Source organism: Tetrao urogallus (assembly GCF_951394365.1).
Source record: "Tetrao urogallus genome assembly, chromosome: Z".
Lineage (NCBI taxonomy): Eukaryota > Metazoa > Chordata > Aves > Galliformes > Phasianidae > Tetrao > Tetrao urogallus.
The window spans coordinates 4294354-4318648 of NC_136816.1; the positions used below are offsets into that span (position 1 = coordinate 4294354).

Here is a 24295-nt window from a genome sequence, read left to right on the forward strand (position 1 = left end):
TGTCACACCAACGCCTACCTTGCAGCACTAAGAGACAGCACTCTCAGGGGTTGCAGATAAGATTACCCTGCCTTGGCATGCCAGACCCTAGGGCAGCCAGCACACAGAGCACCAAGGCATTATAGTAGCTCTGCTGTGCAGAACAGTGAGTGATCATTCAGGCTCTGTCACCTGCACGACGCTTCCTGGGAGGACAGATGTTCATTAAAGAGGAAATCTCTGCTCCCAAACCTTTTGTGGGACATCTGCTAATCACTCCCTGTCCAAAACAGACCTCCAGGATTAAGTGAGACACAGGTGCTCTGCCACTTCCTTCATACACAGGAATACACACCTCATCCCAGCAACACCAAAAACAACTTTTAAATGGCCCCAGGTGGGATAATTTATTTCTTTCTGCTACTGTTGCACTTTTTTTTTTTTTTTTTTAATTAGTGATGACTGAGTTTACTGCACAGTTGCAGATTTAAACTACATAAAAGAAAGGAAAGAATGTAAAGAAATAAAACCAATGAAGTTTAAAGAAGGACAAAAGCAAAAAGAAAAGTCCTCAGTAACAGTCTGATGGGATGTGAACTGAGGCTGAATCTTTCATGGACTTTGGAGGACACCATACCATGTCAGGGGACTTGTCTATAGACTTACCAAGTCGCTAAGGTATGCTAGTGGAACATTTCCATCTGTAACGCTGAATAAGCTAAGCTGAATTACTGCAGAGGTACCACACATCATTTTAAAAGTCAAGAATTGTAATGGTTCACTGACACACTTAATTTGTTAGTGTTTTCCCTGTACTCATAGAACAACTATGCTACAAAATCAAATACGGGAACAACAGCATTCATTATTTCAAGTATTTAAAGGACCAAATTCTTCCCTAAGAATCACATACACAATTTCCATTGTCTGCAATGAAAACAGATTACACATAGGTGATTTTGATTTGTTTTCCAGTGCTTAAAACTACTCATCTTTTTAATCTTCTGTAGAAAATATGAAACTATCCCTATGTTATTTCTTGTGGAGTTTGAATAATGGCTTAGGACAGATTTGATGCATTTTATCTGAATGGTTTGGGATAAGATAATGAATTTTTCTGCACACCTACATCCCCAAGAGTAGTGAAAGAGTGGATAAAAGTCAGTAGATTTTACATTGAGAATACACAGCAACAAAACATTAATGATCAGTGCTTAGTTAAAATTATGTACACAACTGTTTTTGCCAACATACCTTTGCTTACCGTTGAAAACAATACTTTTCAGTCTAAAGACCAGTGATATTCTGATAACAGAAAATCAATAGAAACAAAAGTTAAAAATAGCTTTTTGCTGACTTTGGGATTTTTTTTTTCCATCTGGCAGAAATAAGCCTCAGGAAACCAACAAACAGCAACGACAACAAAAAAAAAAGACAACAAAACAAAAGAAAAAAACAACAGAGAAAACTTCTTGTAAATGGTTTCACAGACTTACATTGATGTATCTCTTATCTCCTTGTATTTCTGATCAAGAACAAGCCAGCAGGTAAGAAGCAGCAGCCAGTGGTAGATTTGCCCCCTCCAGTCTAGGAGGCCATGTTAACATAAGAAGTCAAAAAAATGCTTTAAAATAGAATTGCTACGTAAGTCTCCCTGGGGAATTACAGTCACTGATGTGTGCATGTTAAAAAGGGTATTTCCAGTCTATCTTGTGCTGCCTGAGAACCATTTTTGTCCTTTTAAAATCTGCAATTATATTATAACCCACAAGTAACATTCATTTTTGTATCAACACTATAAATACTATGTTAGTATTACTAAACTATCTCTATTGACTTATCTGTAAAAAGAAAAATATATTATATATTTATATTTTTTTATAAAGTGAATTAACACTGGAGAGAGGGCTATGGGAGAGTAGTGTACAATCACAGTTGATGTGTATTATTGGGCACAAATTCAATGCTTAAAACAAAACAGAAGAGAAAAATCTGTCCAAGTTATACCCCTCTTTCAAGCTGTGTCAGAGGAAGAGTCATAGGATGCTGACACTATGAAGTTGCCAGTATTGGTATGGCTTGCCATGGACTGGGCAGCCTGCTGGCTCAAGTTATTGCAGATCAGCACAAGCTGGTTGCTCTGAGCTTCTGACAATGTGCTACAGCTCTGGTAGACACTGAAGTTGGTCTTCCTGCCAGGGATGTTGCCCTTCTCACACATTGTCTTTACCATCTTGGCAAGCTTATTTTTCCCCAGAGCTTGGCAATTGTACCAGTGAAGGGCAGCCAAGTTGACAACGGGTTTGATTGACAGGTAAAAAGGTGCATCCTCATAGCGCATGGCTGGAGGCCGCCTCTGCGCGTACTCCTTGTAGTCTTGCACAGGACAGGTCTGTGGGGAGTGCTGGGTGGCATACACCCGAGAGTCTGTCCCACCTCTCTTGCTCTTGGCATTGATATCTCCACTGTCTGGTCCCATCCACTCCAGGTACTCCAACCCCGTCTCTGTCACCCGCAGCCGGATGTCTCCCCATTTGAGGGTGGACCCATGAAAACCTGTGCAGTGTCCAAATGCCTTAGTGTTGTTCAGCCAGACAAGGTTCAAGAGCCCTTCAGGATTGTACCGGCTTAGCAAGCCTCTTTTGCGCAGGATAAGCTCGTCAGCAAAGGTGAGCTTCATGGACTTGTGTGGCTTGTTCCCTTTACCTTTACACCTCAGTTCTATCTGCTTCTGTTTTAGGGCTTCTTGGGACCTCTTGAACTCCTTATCCCTGGTAATACTGTATCCATACCTGTGCTCCTTCAGATAACGCTCCAGCCCACACTGATAGTTGGCCAGGCTGTTTGGCTCGTATTCAGACCCATCCTTCTGCCTGGCATCCACAAAGAACGAAGCAAGGTACGCATCGAGCTCTTTGCAGGGGATGACGTAGATCTCTCGGGTCTCAGAGGGATACTTGGAGATGAGGAACTCGCGGAAATTGCGGAGAGCTGTCTGTGTGCTGCGAATGGTCTTCTCGTTCTGCTCCCTGCTGAGCTCTGCTGCTCTCTCATCCTGGTCTGCAAGAGGGAGAAGGAAAAAGACAACACAGAAAGAGCAGTTAGCTTGTGTGAAAGGTTTTTCCCAAAGCAAATTTCCTTTAAAAGAATGAACAAAAAGAAATGAAAGTGAATTTCACAAAGCACACTTGAAAACATCATTACATACTTGCCACATGACTGAAAAGTCAACTTCAGTTCAGTTCTACAACTAGTGACTGGAATATGGCACAAAGTGAACTCCTCATGACACTGGGATACAATTTTGTGCACAGAGATCTGTGGAAAGCTGTTTAATTAGAAGCAATCTGCTTTCCAGAACAAATGCAAGGCGTGGACTCGAGTGCCACATGCTGAGCCCAATCTGAGTAATGAGCCCATTGTGAACTGACTCATTTGTGAAACAAGGGGCTGTTCTTGTTCTAACATTTTTTCTACAAAGAATAACCAAAGCCTTAAATTTATGATATTATAATTATTTTTAATTAGACAAGTTTCTAAAGAGCCAATAAGTATAGACAGAAATGCACACTACAAAACAATGCAGCACATCCTAAGAAAGAAGTTAGCAGGTACAACACAGTGATGTGTAATTTACAAATATAAAAGAATAAAAAATAATGTAATACTTCACATTAGAAAATATCAAAACTGCCAGCACTTAACATGTTTTTACAGCTTCTTTACATAATCAAGCTGTACCTGGACAGATGTAGTGCAATCGTGAACATTTTTTTCTCATTTTGCAGAAAAAAAATCAAATTCAGGAAACAACTTTATATTGATCCATAAAGCTATATTCAAAGATCCTTGCAAGTGGTGACATATCAAACCACAGCATCCAGATGTGACTCAAAAGATGATTCTTGATGACAATTTTCAGGCTGGTCATAAGCATAAAATAAAAAGCTTTTTACATGGAAGTGATGCGTGTACTTACAGACTGCTTTCTTGGCATGTAGGAACTGTCTTTACAAGGATGCAATTTATAAGCACATAGGCAGAACTGTCATTATGGATAAGATAAGCCTTAATGGTTTTAGAAAATGATGAGCAGTATGTGTAAAGAAGGAAAATTCCAATGATTTGACTATTTTCTGTACTTGTAAATGACACGTTCCTTTTTTCTCAGTTATCAAAAAGAGGGAAAAGGGAAAGACCTTTTTTGCTCTATCTCATTACAAAAATCACATACATTTTGTTGTCTCTTCTCTACTACGCTTACAGCAACAGGGGATTTACCTGTTATCTCCCACCCTACATACACACCACAAAGTCATACCGGACCTGGCAAAATTCCCACCACCTCTCCGTTACGGGCCAAGCTCATGGGCAGCCATGCTCTGCATCAGTGCTTGTGTCTGCTCCTCCTGCCCACTCCGCCTTACCAGTCTGCTGAGAGGGCAAGCAGCAGGCAGAGGAAGGTGGCCCAGTCTCCATTGCTAATCTGGCTGAGATGTTTCTTGTGGTGCACAGACTTCGGCATGTAGCTGGGTGGCTTCCCTTTCCACCCACCTAAAGCAGCAGCATCCAGGCCTGCAGAGCATTTCCCTCCTCACCTCCATACAGACAGAGGCACTGAGAGTGGCTTGCGACCCTTGTCCTCTGTTCTCACTTGATAGGTGCCCAATGCACCCACAACACTCAGTGAAACCTGCTGTGCTGGATCCTCAGGCCCTTGGCAAAGCACAGAGAACTGAAGGTCTGCAGCTGAGGCCTTTGGGGGTTTCTGCAGCCATGTAAAATGTTGCCACCGAGGTTTGCTTTAACTGTGCTCAGGGAGAAAATGTAACCAGTCTATTTCAAAAACTGGCTTTAATTTTGGTGTCAGCACCAAAGAGCTACAAGCAGCCCTCACTGAAGTCTCATGCTTCAAGCAATGGATCCTTTTACAATGGCTAGCTGCAGCGGGAAATAAAGAGCTAAAGCTGTTTGAAGTGCAGAAGCAAAACATTTACCTGAATACCTTGTTCACTGCACCCACCTCCACTTACTATAGCACTGTGTAAGTAAGCTGTTCTTTTACTGACAGCCCACATTTTAAGTACTGTTGCAATATAAAAAGCACATACAATGGTTTGGTTATATACATGTCATCAATCACTCTTTCTTTCAGAATGCCCTGTCACAACACAGCAGTGACACTCAGTCATTTACATTTTGGCATCTTTCCTTAAACTGCAAAGGAAATTGCTGTATCTGCAGATAGCAATTATAAAACCCATGCTCAATAAAGATCTCCTGAAGTTGTACGAAAGACTGCATTCCTGCAGTGCTCTGATATGTTACACCAAGGCAGGAGGGAAATCTTAAACAAAATAGGTCAGCTTATCTACCAGCCAAATCTGGAGAGCTAGGCCAGTTTTGACTGGGAATCTAGCCTGGAGTTCTGGTTAATTATTCTCTTTCTATGGGAGAGTTCAAATATCACAGATATCTCAAAGCATGGGACTAGTGAAGTGAAACAGTGAGACCCAGTGTGTCTGAGACAACCAAAGTTACCAGATGTCAAGTGAGCCACAGCCATGATCTGCATGTGCTTTTTATCTACAGCAAAAGCAGATGATTTTGATGAGCCTCACTTAACTAAGAAAATGTTTATAGCCTAGAACAGCTTAGGAAGGAGACATAACTCTTCATGTCATCAAATTCCTACTTCCTTATTTAACCAAAGAGAAGTCATTGTACTGAAAGGCAATCTATTCCTAAACCATACAATCCAGCCACCATGGAGACTTAAATCCAAACACCCTTTTACTGTCACCAAACTGTGATTTTCACTAATTGCATCATTTCGTTCTCTATTATTGTGGTGACTGACAGTGGTCAGCAATCACCACACAGTCACTTGCTCTCTCCCCACACTCAGCAGGGCAGAGAAGAGCAAAAAGAATAAAACATCAGAGCTGAGGCAAATCTAAGTAAAGGAAAGAGAAAAGAAACAATCCAACATGCAATGCAAAGGCAATCACTCATCATCTCTCATAGCGTTCAGTCAGATTCTAAGCAATGCCTACTTTCCACAGAAAAAAAAAAAACAACCCTTTTTTACTGTTTATTGTTAAGCATGATGTAGTATGGCACGGAATATTTCTTTGGTCAGTCGGGGTCAGCCCCCTCCCAACCTCTTGCCAAACTCAGCCTAGTTGGTTGGGATAGAGGGTGGGAAAAAGAGAAAGGCTTAATGTTGTGCAATGCTCAGCAACAGCCAAAATCTGTAGATCTGTAGTAGCCACAGATTCAAACTGCAGCACATTATGGGCTGCTGTGAGAGAGTTATCTCCATCCCAGTCAAACCCAGAACAGTGTGCCATTTGGATCACTAATCAAATTATGGCACAGGATCAGGCTTATCTTGCTTCCCTTCCACACAACCTGTGACTGGACATGGAGACCATGAAAAATATCATCTGAGTGCAGTCTGCTAATGGCTCTTTCAAAATATTTACAATAAGCCCTTCTACTCTACAAACTTCTGATTTCCTATGGGAAATTTTGTGAAAGAGAACCAATGCCTTCTACACTGTGGATATTTGGCATTGTTTCTGCTCTAGCCATGTACCAAGGGTGGTAGCATGTGAGAGGGAGATTAGGTTAGTGTAATGCCATTTTGTTCCTTAAAAATCTATATGGATTGGTTGGTAAAGAAAGTCTAAATATAAGGGAATTCATTTATTAAGAACTCAAGACTAAAAGGCATTTCAGCTGTTATCACAGTGAATTTTTTGAAAATACATAAACTGGGAGAACTGCTGAGGTACAGGGTCCACAGATATGGAGATTGAAAGTGAATACTCTTTCTGATAGAGGAGTATTTTCAGTAAAGCAGTGAAGCAAATGTTTGCCTGGTCTCACCTTGCTGCATCTTGCAGAACAGAGATGAAAAACTCATCTGGCCAACACTTAACCTTTTGGGAATTTACTGAAAACACAGGTGCAAATGTACAGTAGTCCCCTGATGACTGCAAAGTACACCTACTTGCTCTTAGGTGTCCACTGCTCACATTATCACAAACTCTTTATTGTGCACGGGTTCAAAAACTGGGTAAAAGTACAGAACACTGTTACAAAGTGCTCCTCAACACAAGACAGTATTTCCAAACTGGAAAGGTGCTTGAGCCGTAAATTGCTGGAGGATGGAACAATGGGAAGATATCACATATGCTTTCACTCTTCTTGCATTCTTAGCTACATGCATGTTGTTAGGGTCTAGGGAAAACGTATATTGTCATATTTGATCTAATCTGTTTTGGCTAGTAAAACAGAACCAATGAACCGAACAAACTACCAAACCAAGCTAAACCAAAAAGTTTTTCCTTGTAATAACAAAACTTTAGGAGTTGGTAGTGCTGTTCCCCATTATGCCGACCAGGAGCAGAAACTTACAAAACAAGGTAACTTGGAGATGCATCTCACGAGGTCCTGCCCACAGCTGCATAGTACACAAAACATCTGATCCGCACATCTGTAGTTCCTGTCTCACTCCACATCAGTGCTTCATTTCCACGAAAACCAGAACATCAGAAAAAGGCAATAAATCTCACCTTATTGTTGGATTGGGGTAACCTCCCAGCTGAGAGTAAGAAGGACTGCTTGAGTAGTTTAAATGTTGAACTTAAAAGTAGACAAAGAGATAAAGTGACTTGGCAGAGATTACACAGATCCAGTGGGAGCTGAGTGTCTCTAGCTAGCCCACAACCATGAGACAATCCTTCCCAAACAGCAACAGCTGCAGTCTGATCTTTCATAATCTGATCTTAGTACAGCCAAGACTTAATTAACATTATCAGCTGAGTTATCAAACACAGGGTTGTTTTTATTTCAGCTCACACACTTAGACAAATTCAGACTTACAAGAACATAACCTCCTTCGTAATTATATACAGTGGGGGTAAAACACTTGCTTTTGTCGTTCACATCAGAATGATGCCTGTTAATATTCAGAGAGGATTTGTAACATCAGTGGGAGTTGTAAACCTGAGCTCTTTCTGCACACAGCCTCAAATTCTGCGTAAGGATGTCAACAACATCTCCAGTAAAAAAGTTTTTTTGGATGGCAATCACACTACCAGCCAACATCTCCTCTGCCTGATTTGTCCTCTGACTAGAAATATCTTTCTGGGGAAGACCCACTCCCACCACAATGCTTTCATTCAAGTGAAAAAGCATAGCACACACAAGATGCGATCTATCTCTACCCTGGAGCTGTGTTCTCACCCCAAGCACTTTGCAGGCTTGCTTCTGTCCCCACTCTGCAATTACGGAAGTGTAGTGGTACCTAATCCACAAGGCTATAAACAGCCAACTGAAATGATTCACGTAAACCAGAGCCTGCTCCTATCTGTCTTTTCTTCTCTTTTTCAAGAGTGTATCAGCAGGCAAACGGTGTCAATAACCACAGTGGACAGCAGTAGCCCTGTTGTGTACTGAGTCACATCAAGTCATGGAGAGGAAGGCTCAGGAACTTGCCAACAAGTACATACTCCTGCAAGCAGTGCTACAGCTTACCTGCTCATAGTGGCCAAATGTCCTACCACAATGTGCACTCATTTAATAACAGCCAGCACAAGCCAAGACCAGTGATGATGCATCTGCCTTCGTACTGCAAGTAACATTTAGACAATGACCTGCTGTCTTTCATTCTATCACAGGACTAAAAAACTGAACATCTTTCTCCTGTATCATCACTGAGGACAGAAAAAGTAGGAGGCCTCCCCATTACAGGTGTCTGTGAGTATTCCCAGAATCCTGCTGAGACTGAAAGACAGGGAGATGTATGCACTTGGAGAACGATATTTCTGGCATTTTTAGTATCTGTTCCAGACTAAATTTGTCAAGGCAACTCCTACACACATGCAGTAGTTAAATGCTTAGGTCAAAAATACATATGTTTTAATGTAATTATTTCATATCCAACAATAACTTGCTTCTTAGAAAGTCCTGAGGCCAAATAAAGTGCACTTTTGGTGCCATAATATATCATACCTATTTAAGCTTAGGCTTGGTGAGTCAGTCAAAAGAGGAGAGGAAATCCTGTGACTGCCTGGAGACTTTCATCAGGCTTGACATCTAACAGTTTCTGAGCTCTGCAGGATCAAAGAATTAACTTGTTAGCTGCAGATTACAAAAGCAGAAGAAAGTGCTCCTGCACTTTTTCTCCCCTACCAATCTGACTTTGCTACCAAAATTCTATTTAACAATTACAGTTCCCTGTTTCCACTGCATTAAGTCGAACCCCATATAGTTTAACATTTTCAGCAAATACTTTCATTAGTATGTAAAATCTCTAGTAAGGTAGAAATTTCTTAATTGAAATCCACTTACAAGAGACATTATGTTTTCTGGGCCAAATAAATTATGCTTGTATTCTGTAAACCTCTTACAGCACAATTATCAGTGAAATATTTTATGATCCTAAAATTAAGAACCATACAAGAAAACAGAACACAGATTCCAAGCAAATGAGAGTGAGAATATTTATGAATCAGCACAGGCATGACGTAGAAGTCTCACAAACAAACGTTAGCCGTCTGTACATTTTCTGCAAGATGTAGAACGGTCTGCTCACTCAGATGCTAGTGCTGTTTTTCTTCAGATTGCACCTGTTTTCACTAATTTCTTGCCACAACAGCCAAAACAGATGAAATGTGCAAACTCAACAATAAAATTCCCATCAATATTGATGAGACTACTACATCATCCTCAGATACCAGAAAACCTGGAGCCATGACAAGGGGTTAAGAATTTATGTCCTCCTATGACTGACAGGATCTATCTTTTACACAGCAGATACTAGCAATGACAAATGAACACTGCAAATCAGGAGTGCTCCAGGGACTTTCAACTTGTATGAAGCCTCTCCTGCTCTATCTGACTGTAATGAAGCATCTTCTGATCTTGAAATAGCCCACAAATGCACTAAAAGTACATTTACCATACCTGAAATTTTTAAATTTGTCCTCAGTGTGGTCTTCACTTCACCTATTTGGCTTTGATTTTGTCAAAACTAACGGAATAGGAAGTTCTGCACAAAGGTGCACAAGAACTTCTTTAGGTGAGGGTGACGGAGCACTGGAACAGGCTGCCAGGGAGGTGGTGGAGTCTCCTCTGGAGATGTTCAAGACCTGCCTGGACAACTACTTGTGCGACCTGCTGGGAGCCTGCTTTGGCAGGGGGTTGGACTCAATGATCTCTGGAGGTCCCTTCAACCCCTACGATTCTGTGAAAAATGAAAGTGTTGTATTCTTCTTTTACTTCACATCTCACTTCAGCTGCTGAACACTCACAGTGTTGTGTGGAATTGTCATGTGGGACTGTACAGTCTCCAACTTTATTTTTGAAGCTGTTCTCCTTGCACTGCTGTAGATTGCTGCAAAGCAACATGGGATGTGTTTCCTCTGTATCCCAACAGTGAGGCTATCTAGTTTACATTTACCCAAATCCACTTAATTTTCCAACCTTCATTTAGCAAGTCCAGCTCTGCGAGGTTTACCAAATACTGCACAGCATTTTCAGAGCAGGAAACTGTCTGCTCTCTGAGCTAGAGAGGAGAACAGTGGAAGCAGATATCTTTTGCAAGAGCAGCAAAGCAACCACATACTTCATACTTAGGGGATGTCCGGGTGAAAGGTACTAGGGGCTCAGAGCTGGAATGGAGTCCGCCACATTAGGAGCCCTGTTCCAAGTTAGTAATCTGAGTTATAACCAAGTCCAGAAACAGATAAAGATTCACCTGTTCTGCCTCATCATTCTCTTATTTCCATTTTTCAGGTGATTTTTAAGAACAAATTCTTTGGTCCCTAGGATGTTTGACTGAGATTCACGATCCAACTCTACAGATGTGGAGGACAGGCTGAGGGAGGTGAGGCTCAAGAGGGGATTGCCCCCCTTTACTCTGCTCTCATGAGGCCCCATCTGCAGTACTGCATCCAAGCGTGGGGACCTCAAGAATTTTGCGGAGCCGTTGGAGTGTGTCCAGAGTAGGGTCATGAAGATAACCAGAGAGCTGGAGTATCTCTCTTATGAAGACAGGCAGAGAGAGCTGGGCTTCTTCAGCCTGGAGAAGGATCCAGGAAGACCTTACAGCAGCATTCTTCTCTACAAGAGAAGGATGAGAAGAGACTCTTTGTCAGGGTGTGTAGTGATAAAGGGTACTTCAGACTAAAAGAGGATAGATTTTGATCAGTTATTAGAAAGAAATTCTTCACACAGAAGGCCCTGGAACAGCTGCCCAGAGCAGCCGTGAGTGTCCCATCCCTGAAGGTGCTCAAGACCAGGTTGGATGGAGCCCTGGGCAGCATGATCTTATGGGTGGTATCCTAGGCAATCCTTAAGGTCCACTCATGATTCTATCATTTTCTGTACAGCAAATCTAGTACTACTAGAAAAGTTTTCAAAAGATGTGAAACCCCTTTACTTCCAGAACAACTAGGTTTAACTTTCTAAAGCTATGTTCACTTCTAACACATAAATGTTTGACTTTCAGTGCTCAGGATAAAAAAAAACATCAGGCAGATTGGTTAAACTGAAGTGTTGCTATATTTGCTAAGTGCAAAATGTGACACAATGTGAAGCAAATGTCAGATTTATGTTTGCAAGTGTACCTTTGCTAATTTTCTAGGCTAATTTTCTACCGTAACAGCAAACTTCACTGAGAACTCTTCAACTACTGATTTCAATGCAGTGCTAAGGCCAAGAGCCACTTTTTTTGGCACAGGTTTTCTTCAGCTTAGACACTTAACACTAGAAAATATTCTTCCTTTTTACCCAGGACTTGTCAGCAACACAGTGTAAAGTTGCATTTTTTAAATTTAAAATGCTCTTTCAAAGCATTTTATGTTACTATACAACCTGTGGCAGAAGGAACTAAAGGGGTATGTCAGCAATTGTCTAACTTAAACAGAGAACTGGAAGTTGGATGTGGCACTGCAGAAGTGAAGCATTCATTTTCCAAGTAGACTTGTCTGTTAGTACAGAAAGCATCCCCAATCCAGCAAAGCATATAGTGAGTGCTCCCTGCATTGTAGTCCCTGTGCGTAAGCACGTGCCTATAGAGACAAGTAGAGATCAGCCAGTCATTATGTGTTTAGATGGCAATAGAGGAGCAAGACTGAACAACATTCATGCATGTAAGATGACTAGATTAAAAAGCCGCTATAGAAGAAAACACAAGAAGAAAAACTCAAAATGAGGGAAAAAAAAAAAATTGAAAGGATGTGAAAGGAACCTCCTTTGTTGGATGACATTTATTATTTGAAAAGCATTAGGGGAAAAATACAAATTCTCATGTTGAAAAGTCCATTTTTAAACAGAGACAGAGAGATCCACATTTTCCATAAGGTTTCCACCCTTATTTGCTCATACAGAGAAGGCTGGAGTTAAGTCTATAAATGAATCTTGTAAACACTAATTACCCAGCCCGTAATCAAAAGAGTGGGCTAGCTTGTACAAAACCATGGGTGCCAATTTACATGGTGGTTTGGAAAATTTGGGTCCATGGAATTCTGTGCAACAACATTCTCTATGTTGAGTTGTTTCTATTCATTATAGATCCTGTACAATAGCATAAAACTGCTAGTTATATCAGGAGACCTTTGGGGACATAGCATTTGTCTAAGACTTGTGTCCGCATGAAAAGCAGCATGAGAAAGGAACATAAAGGCTACTGCCTGCTTGTGCAACTAAAAGGGTAATGTGCTTACACTGAGCAGAGTCATTGCTGCTGAAGACTTCCTCTCAGTATGTGTATTCCTACGGACCAAACCTGCCAAACAACACAATCTCACGCCCTGGATCCTTTCTACAGTCACAAGCTCTGTGAAAGAAGTATGGGAAACAGGACACGAACATGTTTCCCTTTACAGACCGGTCTTCTCTTTGCACACAACGCGACCTCACCACAGGCCTAGCAAGTTCTCAGCTGCAGCCTACAACAGTTCTAATGTCACTGCGTTTCAGATCTAACTTTAATAAGTATAATTGCGAAATCACTGCAAGAGATCTCAAAGGGAAGAGCTAGACCTATGAAGTTCGGCTGCTTTTGATTCACTCCAGACAGCAGTGAGATGCAGAGTTGGGAATCATGGGTGGGAAATGAAGATGAAGGGGAGAGAAAGGAGAATCAGAACAAAGAGATGTAAAAAAAGAACAACAGTGAGGGGAGAGATGAAAAACAGATGAGGATCCTCATCATCTGAAATCTGACAATACATCATGGTTTTGGAATGAGGTAGGATAACTGGGACAACGAGCAGTGAAACAAAGAAAGGGAGTATGTAATAAATATTTTATTACATTAATCATAATAGACTGTATTTTAGTCTTGGCCAAAATGTATGCTTAAATCAAATTTAGAATGTGACAGCAGTTTCAGACTTAAGAGCATGAGGCCCACATGACTGTAATTAATGTAATAAATCACGCTGCAGAACCTCTGCACAGGCTGACAGTGCTTATTTGATGTATTGCTTATTAGACACTGCAGACATTTCCCCCTCTATTTTATTAAAATGCCAATGGTAGTGAATCAAAAGGTATCCTTTCCTGTTCTGATTGAACTGTCTGCTGCAGGTGTAGCAGGGAACATATGCAGGGAGCCAGCATCACAGACTTTTGGTAGCACGGAACACAGCACACGTACTCCAAAAAACTGTATTCAACCTTTACTCCCGACATTATTTTATGTTTAGTTAAGTACTGAGATTGCCTCATTAGAGAGCGTGCAGCTTTGTTTCCGATATTCTGACTGGTGATGTTGCCCAATCACACAGTCTGTTTTCACCTTCCCACATTACATCCTGCAGTAGGAGTGAAGCAAGCTGCAAAGAGCATGAATGCTACAAAGAGATCACAATTTACAGCCTCACTTCAGAGGCTGTATGCGTGTACTAATGCATGTATTTGCCTCCAGAGGGTCAGAGAGTAGAATTAAATGACTAACTCTGTATACAGTTCTCTAGAAAGGATTATGTGCGACACTTGAAGCAAAACAATTCCTAAGGACAAGTTCATAGCCTGCTTTGCTGCCCTGTCCCTGTGTGGACAGTCCTTTCCTCCTCACACTCCACAAAAATCAACAAAATTGAACTTTGCTTTAACCTCTGCAAACACAATGCTAGTCACAACTGAAAGGGGTGGAAGTTCAAAGACCTGAAGTTCCTACAAGCCTGTAAGGAGACTGAGCAGCTGGGCAAGGGCAGAGAGGTGAATGCATCACAACTGAGAGAAACACCACAGACCTCAGGCATCAGAGGCAGACAAGCAGCTGCTCGCACACCCTGGATGACCAAAGCAGGCACACTCTGCCCTGCAGACCAGCAGTCTCAGTGGGAACAGCTGGGCATTCTGCACAGAGCAGAGACAGAGAAATAGAACACGCAGGTGTCGTCAGTCTGCTGCTCCTGGCATGGCTTATCTGTGTGTCTGTCCGCAAATACATATTTAAGATTACTTCGTCAGACTTTAATTGAATAGACATGTAGTCACATTTTGCAGCTGTATTTGAAGAAAGATCGCTTAAATAAATTGAAGGCTTTCAAATTATTTCTAGACATGTGCTCACACACAGAGAGTAAGCACACATACATACCTCTTTGCTGCTCAGAATATTGTTATTAGTTCTTTTCTGTAATTACAATGTCAAACTTTTCCTGCCTGGATTGTATTGTTATTTCTGTAGAAATAATTTGTTCTTCTGTGCACCATAGGAACAAAATGTTCCCATGCTACTCAATGATTTCATACAAAAATGACACACACTAATTCAAGCAAGAGTATAACCTGGAGTATAACTTTATGAATGTAATTATGGATGTGTAGTATATACATTGTATATATGGATATTTTATCATGAACTAGCACAAAAAGCAGTTTAATATATTTAACAACTATGCAAGTGAATGGTAAATAGGACAAAGGTATTTGTCAACAAGTTTTTAAGGGCTGTCTGAAATCAGGAGGGGTAAAACACAGGCAAAAAGATGCCTCCCTCTACAGAGAGAAAAAAGAAATGGAAATCTATGAGCAAAAAGCAAACCACGGGCCAGCATACAGGCAACAGTGCAGAGCAGTTAAACCTAGACTGACTTTCCTGCCTGTTAATTTGTTTTCTTGGAGGTACTGTCAGTTCCAAATAAGTGGTAACACTCCATTTCTGAAGAGTCAGTGACAGAAGAAAATCCTTACACCGCAGGACTTCCACATGACTGAAGGACAGAGTTCACTGCAGTCAGAGGAAGACTGCACCAAATCAAGAGCAGGAAGAAGTTACTTTGTACTTCTGTTGCTCACTCATTCAGGCAGATTTGACCAGTCAGATGGATTAAAACAGAGATAAGGCAAACATCCATTTGGAAAGGGGGTGAAAGTGGAACAAGCTATTCAGAGACCAGATTAGCATCCTAATCTTTCAGAGGCAGTACCTTTAGGTATGGTTATGTCCTGCTTGAAATAATTCACAATGAAGAATGTTCAGACTTTGCACTGGGGCGACATGACCTGGGTCAGACTATCTCTGAATCAATTTCTTCCTTTTTCCAATTAAAACAGATGGTCAACTTTTTTTTTTTCTTCCCCAATGATAATTTATCAAGTAAATGATTAACATTAATCAATGGTTGCATGCTTTCATAATGAAGATCTAGCTAATGCAAAACAACAGCAGACCACAGGGTCACCACCACTCTAAATATGTCCTAGCATGAAGAACAGGAACACACACAGTACTTGGCTGCATGCATATGTGTACACTGACAATTACTGAAGTTAATGGGAACAAGAAGCATGTGTTAAAAGTAAGACGTAGCCATTATGTAGCCATGTAGCACTTAATGGTAAAAGCGTAATTAAGCATATAACACAGAGTATGAGGCAGCAGTGCAGATACCCTGTGCCCTGCCCAGAGACACGAGGCCAACTGTAAAGGCCCTGAGCCATCCACTGAAAGGGGCTGCTTTGTTCTTTCCTGTTGAGCCACAGGAGAAAGCCATTCTATAAATTAAGGCCAGGCTCTTTTCTCAGACCCTGTGCATCCTTCCACTCAATGCCTTCTTCTTCAGAAGTTTACAGTATCCTTACAGGCTGTCACATAAAGAACTGAACCCTTGCCAGCTCCACAGGTCTGAAGAGAAATTGGCATCTCATGGTATAACAACTACCATCCTCACAGCAGTGCTTTTTGGCACATCATGCTTCAGAACTGCATTTCAGTTGAAAGACCTAAGTTGGTAATTCACTACGTAGTGTATGTATATGGTAGCAGTTTAATTATACTTTGATGGAAAAAGATCAGTAAAAACAGAATATAAAAGTATCTAACGCAGGTAACACACTTCAAAAGATAAGAGATGAATTAAAGGCCTCTGAAATAGAAATCATCCAGGCAGAGAGAGAGAAAAAAAAACATGTTTTTAAGGTGCTCTCGAACTTTGGGAGAGGCACCGCTAAAGCCTTTGATAACATCTTCCATGTTTCATTAGTTAGATTAATCAACGAGCTCCAGCATTTAATTAATTGCTGTCCTTAGCTGCAAATTTCAAACCTTCCATTTATTCCTTCCGCATGATTTCACTGAGAATTGCAAGCAAATCCAGCTGTTCCTTTTGTAGTGTTCTCTGAAAACACATCTGTGTCTGCAGAAACATTTCCTGAGGTTGCACGTTGTGTTGGCACAACACCCCTCAAAGACACCTCTTCCTTTAATAAGAAAGAATAAAGGAATGGAAATGTTTGAGCACCAAAAAATGGAGATGTTGAGTTTCCTTTGTTTTTCTTTCTGTATCTGTACTTAGTATCTTTACTATCTTTATCTTCCAGAACTGCTGGAATATTGAAATTACTTTCTTCCATTATTATATATCAGTACACAAAACACGTAACTTTGTACAGAGCAGAGGTCTGTTTAAGAAGCAAAAGCATTTAATCCTGCTGGTCTTGTGAAAAGAGTTGTTTTCTACTTCTCCCTTCTGCTTACTATCTTCTGCTTTTCTGCATTTTATGTTGGAGTGACAGGAAGTTTCCAAACCTGAAATGAGAAGTAATGCTCTAGAACACAACCTTTTACTGAAGTTGCTATTTACTCTTCCAATATGACGCATCATCTTAATACTGTTTGTGTTATAACATATAAAACTGGAAAAGTATATTTATATTAAGTTTCAATAAATCTCTGTGATGCAATTCTTCTGTTCAGAGCCCAGAGAATACTTTCAACCACATGCAGATGAACTCTGCATGTTTTACAGCTTTAATCCTTTAATAAATACTGCCAGGGCCTGGCTGCAATGGAGCTTTCTGGAGGATTCAAATCCCTTTTAACTACAGGTAAGGAATTGCCACAGACTGCATGGAAACTACAATTTCTCACCTGTTAGAATGGATTTTCAAATCTACGTAATGCAGGTATACTATCAAGTCCATCCTCAATCTCCCCCTATATTAGACTACATTCAAGATATGCATCAGCCCTCTCTTTTGTGTGCAAAGTTGCATTGTTTCATAAATATTTAGTATTTAGGACAGCAAGGAGACCCCCATCTACATGAGAAGTCCACTGTTGGTCTTCAAGGTTGCAAAGAGATCAGCATGAGCCTTTTGCATCTGGAAGAAATTTCTACCAAAGAAAGCACACGTGGAATTCAAAATGCTGATAAACACACTTCCATGAATATCTGGAGACGTTATAGTATTCACTGAGTATTCATTTCTGGTTTCTCTTTCAAGAGTTAATAACACGATAAAAATTTTTTGTAGGAACAGTCTCCCAAGGCATACTCTTATATTACAATTATTAGTACCAAACTTCGTATTTTTTAAATTCAGTTGTCATACTGTGGACCCTGCTTTAGAAAGCAAAAATACGACTATATTGCTGATGCTGTGTGTGTCCTTTTTATGACACTATTCTGCTTTTAAACAGAAGTCCTTTACAATATAAAAGACTAAAGATAATCACAGAATCATAGAATAGCTTAGGTTGGAAGGGACCTTGAAGCCCACTCAGTTCCAGTTGCCTGCCATGGGCTAGTTGATCCCAACCAGATCAGGCTGCCCAAAACGCCATCCAAACTGGCCTAGAATACCTTCAGGGATGGGGCATCCACACCTACTCTGGCCAACATTTCCCAGTGACTTACTACCCTTTGAATAAGGAATTACTTCCTAACATCTTATACAAATGTTCTCTTGTTTAGGTAAAAGCCATTCCTCCTTGTCCTGTCATTATCAAAACTTGTAAAAAGTTGGTATCCCTCCCGGTTTATAAGATTCCTTTAAGTACTGTAAGATTGCAACAAGGTGTCCCTGCAGACTTTTCCTCTCCAGACTGAATGAGCCATGCTTTTCAGCCTTTATTCACAGGATAGGTGCTTAGTGGCTTGCCTCTGTATCTGAACCAACAGCTCCACATCTTCCTTGTGCTGGGAGCCCCCTGGACACAGTACTGCAGATGGGGCTTGCCCTCTCACTGGGCAGAGCAGAGGGAGACAATCACCTCCCTCTCCCTGCTGCCACCCTATTGATGCAGTTCAGGATACTGCTGGCCTTCTAGATTGCAAGTGCACACTGCTGGCTCATGTCCAGCTTTTTGTTCACCAGAACTGCCAAGTCCTCTGCAAGGCTGCTTTCAGTGACTTCTTCTTCCAGTCTGTACACATACCCAGGATTGCCCTGATCCAAATGCAGCACTTAGTCTTGTAGAATCTCATTAGCTTCCTATGGGCCCAATTCTCAAGCCTGCCCTGGTCCCTGTGGGAGAGAACTGGCAAATCCATGCTGCAAGATCAAAAATCAGTGCCAGTACAGAAGGTGGTTAATTAAATCACCAGTTCCTAGTTTCTGATAAGTTAAAACATAATTATCTAATTTTATTCTTCTAAATACACAAGGGCCTTACAACTTTAAAAAAAAGAAAAAAAAAAGCACACAACATTTCTGTAATTGTTTGTCTTAGCACTCATCTTTTACTAAGCTAGTGGAGAAGTAACAGGAATCAATTATGTGACCTAAAGAGCCACCAGTGGACTCTGAAGTCTTTACTCCAACACAAAGAGCAAGAAACCATTTAATTGCTCCTTTGACCACATTAAGCAGTATACATCCCCGGACAAAGTCTTCAGCATTCGCTTTAACCAAAAGTCATCAATCTTTGTATACATTAAAGTACAGAGATCTATCAGCAATTATTTGAGTTTTCTTGGAAGAGCTTAAGTAAAGTTCCCTTGATGTGATTATTTGCCCTGTGTTACACTCATTCTTGGCACAGTTTCACAGGAAGGATTACAGCTGGGATTAATTTGGCCATTCTGTATATATGGCTGACACTTTATATACCTCTCAAAAAAGCATTGTTTATTTCTTATTTGCACTTATCTGCAAGTGCAAGTGACAGAATTCTCTGGAATGCGCTGGCTGGCACCTTTTTTTACTTGCCAGGTTAACAGTGACTTCAGAATTTAAGCCAAATTTAGTTACTACTGGCAACCCATGAGGTATGGGGGGATCCTTTTCCCTCCTGAATCATGCAACATTTTGATGCTCACCTAACAGCTCCAAGTCTGTGAATTTTATGATCACAAGGATCTGAGCTCCTACTGAATTTAAACCCATACAATTACAGAGAGAGCAAGATTGTGATTGCAGAGAAACACTTCAGGACATTCAATTTAAAAGCCCTCCACAAATATCACATAACTCCCAGATGTACCACATTTTACAACGATCATGCTCAGGTATAGGAGGGAAGAGAAAAAACAACATCATACAAACACATAGAACCAACAGTACTGTCCAATTTTGTGGTGGTTTGTGCCAGCCCCACTAGCACTTGTTGGTGATCAGACTGCAGGACCAAACCAGCTCTTTGCCCATGCTGCCAGGGCGACTTATGCACTGCTCTGGGATCTGAGGTATCCGTTACAGAAAATGGAAAAATGTGGAGGAATGCAGAGTGAGGACATCAGAGTCACTGAGGCATTATCCATCCAGCATCCATCACGGCACACACTCCTAACCTTCACAGTGGTTTGATAATCACAGTGCAGTGATAGAGTGCAGCACACTGACAGTGACAGAACTGGTGTTTGCAGACAACCTTCGTCCTTTCCAAACTCTTCAAAAACAGCACCCTGTAGCCCACTGCCTACAGCAAGTGGTATGTGTGTTGGCATTGCACCGGTACCCGCAGACCAGAACAACACACTCGGCCACTTCATTTATAGGATCTTTTGGTTTTCTACCCCTATTCAAGATTCTAGCTTCTGCACATTCTGTGTATGTGGATTTCACATCTTCTTAATATGTCCTCACAGAACGCTTTGCTCTTCCTGTATTGATAGTGTTAGACTCGTGTTGAACTACAGATATCTTGGTGCACTGGCTTGTTACCCCAACACACATCTTCACCTTCAGTCAGAGGTGAGCCTCCACTCTCAGACGGATGGTAAGCATTCCTCAGGAATATCTCAGCACTCTGCCTACAAATAGAGTCCTGCACTGCTGAAGATTAAAAAAAAAAAAATTGGCTTTATACATAGAAAGTTCAGAAAGTTCTATCCTCCTTCAAATCACAGGCTTATTCCACACCCTTGAACAAATGTTTTTTTTTTCCTACTTCTGCTTTCAGACATCCAAATGACAACAATTTTTTCAAGGCAGTATATATTGCAATCTGTGCTTCTTACTCACCTTACATCCCAACTGATGTGACCCACCTTCCTCTTGCTGGTTCTCGGACAGAAGCAGACGAAGTGTTAGCAAAAGAGAAAGACAAAGGAGGCTATCTGGAAGTACAAAAAGCAGGAATTCCCTGCTCTCCACAATTTCAGAAATATCTCTCTTCTCACATATAAATACCTTCATTTTCTTCCACAACAGAGAAAGGACTAAGTAGAACCTACATACCTACATTCATTTTTGAAGCTTCTGCTAACAAAGTAGAACAAAAATAATCAGAAAATTCACAGATGAATGTCCACATGCTAGGGTTTGAGTTTAACAAATATAATTCAGTATATCCTACAGTGCTCAGATAGAGACCTGAGCCCAACAGAAATCAGCATCTAACATTTGATGCTACTTCTCTGCTAAGACACGAAAATACTTTTGCAAAGTCTCCGCAACGTTCAGTTGCCACTCAGTAAATAAAGAAAGTAACTGTATCTTTGTTGTCAAAACATCAACCAAGTCCATAAACTAGTAAAAGCTCCAGGTTCCTTTGTATAATTATTTCCTGCCTTCTTTTATGTAAGAATTGTACTAATCATGTCTTTCTGCTTAGACAGAAACATTTTCATATAGCATAGATAACTCTTCTAGTTCAATACTGCTCCAATTTTACATATCACACACCACTTCCACATCCGTTTGCTAAGTAAATCTGACTATCTAACAGTATTATGTACACGAACAATAAACACACTACAGTTTTTAATCAGACCTTCACTGTTTCACAGCTGCAAGAATATGCTGTGCAGAGCCATGAATCTGCAATAAATTCACTTGCCACATTACCTACTTCTCTGCAGCTCAAAGATTAAATGCCAGCACTTCCCTGCCAAAGGAGGTGGATCTATAAAATTAAAGATTTGACAGACATACGAGGTGACAGTTGTAAATCAATCATTTTACCCTGGCTGACATGCAGATATATCTGAGTCCAGTAACAGCGTATTACAATGCTACCAGGCTGAGGAGAGAAACCATGTAACACATTTTGAGAACAATACAAGAAACTCAAGAATGAAGGATGTAATTGAACTGAACTGGAGTTTGGGCAGCATGCTGATGTGATGCTGCTGTCTATGCAATCTATGAGTTTTTGATGGGTTTACAGTGGGTGTGAATCTAAATACTCCATTTTGTCCTCATAGCAAGACATTAAATACAGACTAACCCTGTTCTGAGTAGAAACCGTGGTACTCTGTCCATTCTTGCAAGGTATTACCCTCAATGGTAACAGCTGCTGCCCTTGTTTAGCATCTGAGAGCAGAGAAGGGCACTCATGAATAAAAAGGTTTCAGGTCTTCTCCCCATCAAATACTGACAAAACTGGTTTGAAGGTTTTGTGTGTGTGTTGCTTTTTTCTGGCTTTTTTTTTCTCATTATTGTTGTTAGTGGTGGTTTTGTTTTGTTTTTCTTTTTTTTTTTTCTTTTTTTTTTTTCTTTTTACATACATCTGTTGAAAGCAAGATAGCACACACATGTATACAGCAAAATTCTGCCTACGTTTGTGTTTGCATGCCCCAGCCTGCAAGCTGGTAGGAACCAGCACTAGCGTACACAGCAGTTATGTGCTATAAACTGAGCAATGCTGAGAAAGTAGGTTTACCACACAATTTGGATTGAAATGAGGCATCCCATATCTTTCATATTTATATATGCAGAATCTGATCTAAATCAGCCTGAGATTTCCAAGAGGGATATTACAGAACAGGACAACTGCAAAGTAACTTCTCAGAGACGCAGAAATGGGAGTCACAAAGAGAAATTTGCTTTGCTACAACTAAAACAACACCCATAATTTACAAAGCTTAGTAGGATTTTACTTAGTAAAACTAGGTCTTTAAGCAGTCCAGGTGCTTTTTTCTGGCAACAAGACTTGCAGACTCTTGCTAATTTATAGACTCAACCAGATTTCAGGGTACCCAGGTTCACCAAGGCAGTGTCATTGTTTTTAGGGTAAAGCAGCTGCCACAGGAATTGAATAAAGGCACCTCCTCCCAGTATTTAACTCTGCTCTATCTGAGCAGACACTCCCAGGCTGAACCAGCAAAGAGGCACAGCATAATCTTCCTCCTGCTTTTGCCTGCTCCCAGGACAGCACCACGCACTTCCTGGAAGGGCAAAGCCAGCATCACCTGCACTTTGGTACATACGTCCTCTGCCTCAGAATCACCTGTGTCCAACACTGAGCTCTCCTACAGACTGGCACACAACAATCATTCAGCAGGAGTACTGCCATTTGGGCCAATTCTTACTGCTCTGGCAGCAGCAAGAGATGAAAAAAAGGGAGGGAGACGGTAGATATACAAGAACTTCTACTAATAGGGAAGAACACCGGGCTTCATCCCCCGTCTACCCCTCACACTGAGCTGGGGGACCCCAGAATGCCACTTCCACCCAGGTTCCTACCTGGCATCGACGGGACTGAAGCTTCAGGGGTGGCAGCAGGGGCAGCAGGGGGCTGCTGCTGGCTGGAGCTGACCTCGGGCTCTGCGCTCACCGAAGGTGACACGGCTGCCTCACCGCCCCCTGGGGCTGGCTGCGGGGCAGGCAGCAGGGTCTCTTCTGCGGCTGGGGCCTCCTCCTGCCCAGGCAGCTGCAGGGCTGACAGCGGGATGCTGATGGCCTTCCCCACGGCAGCGGCATTGGAGCTAGTGGCTGGTGCCTGCAGGGCGGCTGGGGGGCCGCCGCTTGCCCCACGGGCTGGGGAAACCAGGGCAGCTCGGGGAGGTCTCTGCACAGGGAGCCGGGGTGGGCCGGGCGGGGAGGCACAGAGGTGTTGCGGGTCGGGGTCGGGCCCAGCAGGCAGGGGTAGAGCCCTGGTGGGGCCCAGGCCAGAGGGCCCAGCCTGCACTGGTGCTTTGGGCTTGGACATCTGGGTGAGGGCCAGGGCCGGCCCATCGGCACCAGCCGTCAGCTCAGCATTGGCCACGATGTAGTAATCCTCGGGCAGCTCCTGCTTGATCTTCTTGAGCAGAACCTCGCCACTGCCCTCGTCGGCTGGCTGGGCCTGGGCAGCAGCAGGGAGCCCAGCGGGTGGCCGCTTCCGAGGGCCGCCGGGCACACGGTGGAGATGTGGCTCAAAGTCACTGTCCTCATCTGTGACGGAGGACTCGCAGACCATGTCGAAGAGAGTGGCCTCGTCTTCGTACTCCTCCACCGGCTCTCCCAGCTCTGAGGGCTCACTGCAGTAGGAGAAATCACAGGAGTCACGAGTGCGGGTGCAGTCCAGCTTGGCCTTCCCTGGCCGGCCTGGGTAACGCTCAAGTGGGCTGGCCTGTGTCTCAGAGGGCACTCCCAACATACTGGGACTGTCTGAGTTGAAGCTGCGGCTGTCCTGGAAGCACACGCGTTCCTGGGAGCCAGCCCGGCAAGTGGCGGCCAGGGGCCAGTGGTAGGCATGGCCAGCACTGCAGCCCCACATGGCGGTCAGGTTGCCGTGGGCTCCCTCGGACAGCAGGTGCTTGAGGTTGGGGATGAGGCTGCAGATGGTCCCGTGGCTGTGGGCCCAGCTCACCAGCTTGGAGAGGTTTTCAGAGGAGGTGTGAAGGCAGTCCTCCAT

General features: G+C 42.2%; 1 protein-coding gene across 1 annotated transcript; it reads right to left on the reverse strand.

Moving 5' to 3' along the window:
• Nucleotides 1-1993: 1993 nt before the first annotated feature.
• On the reverse strand, nt 1994-24295 carry KIAA1958 (the record flags this gene model as incomplete). The annotated part of the gene is made up of 2 exons (XM_079548087.1): nt 1994-3039; nt 23143-24295. The coding sequence occupies 2 exons, from the start codon at nt 24293-24295 to the stop codon at nt 1994-1996; spliced, it is 2199 nt and encodes a 732-aa protein (XP_079404213.1).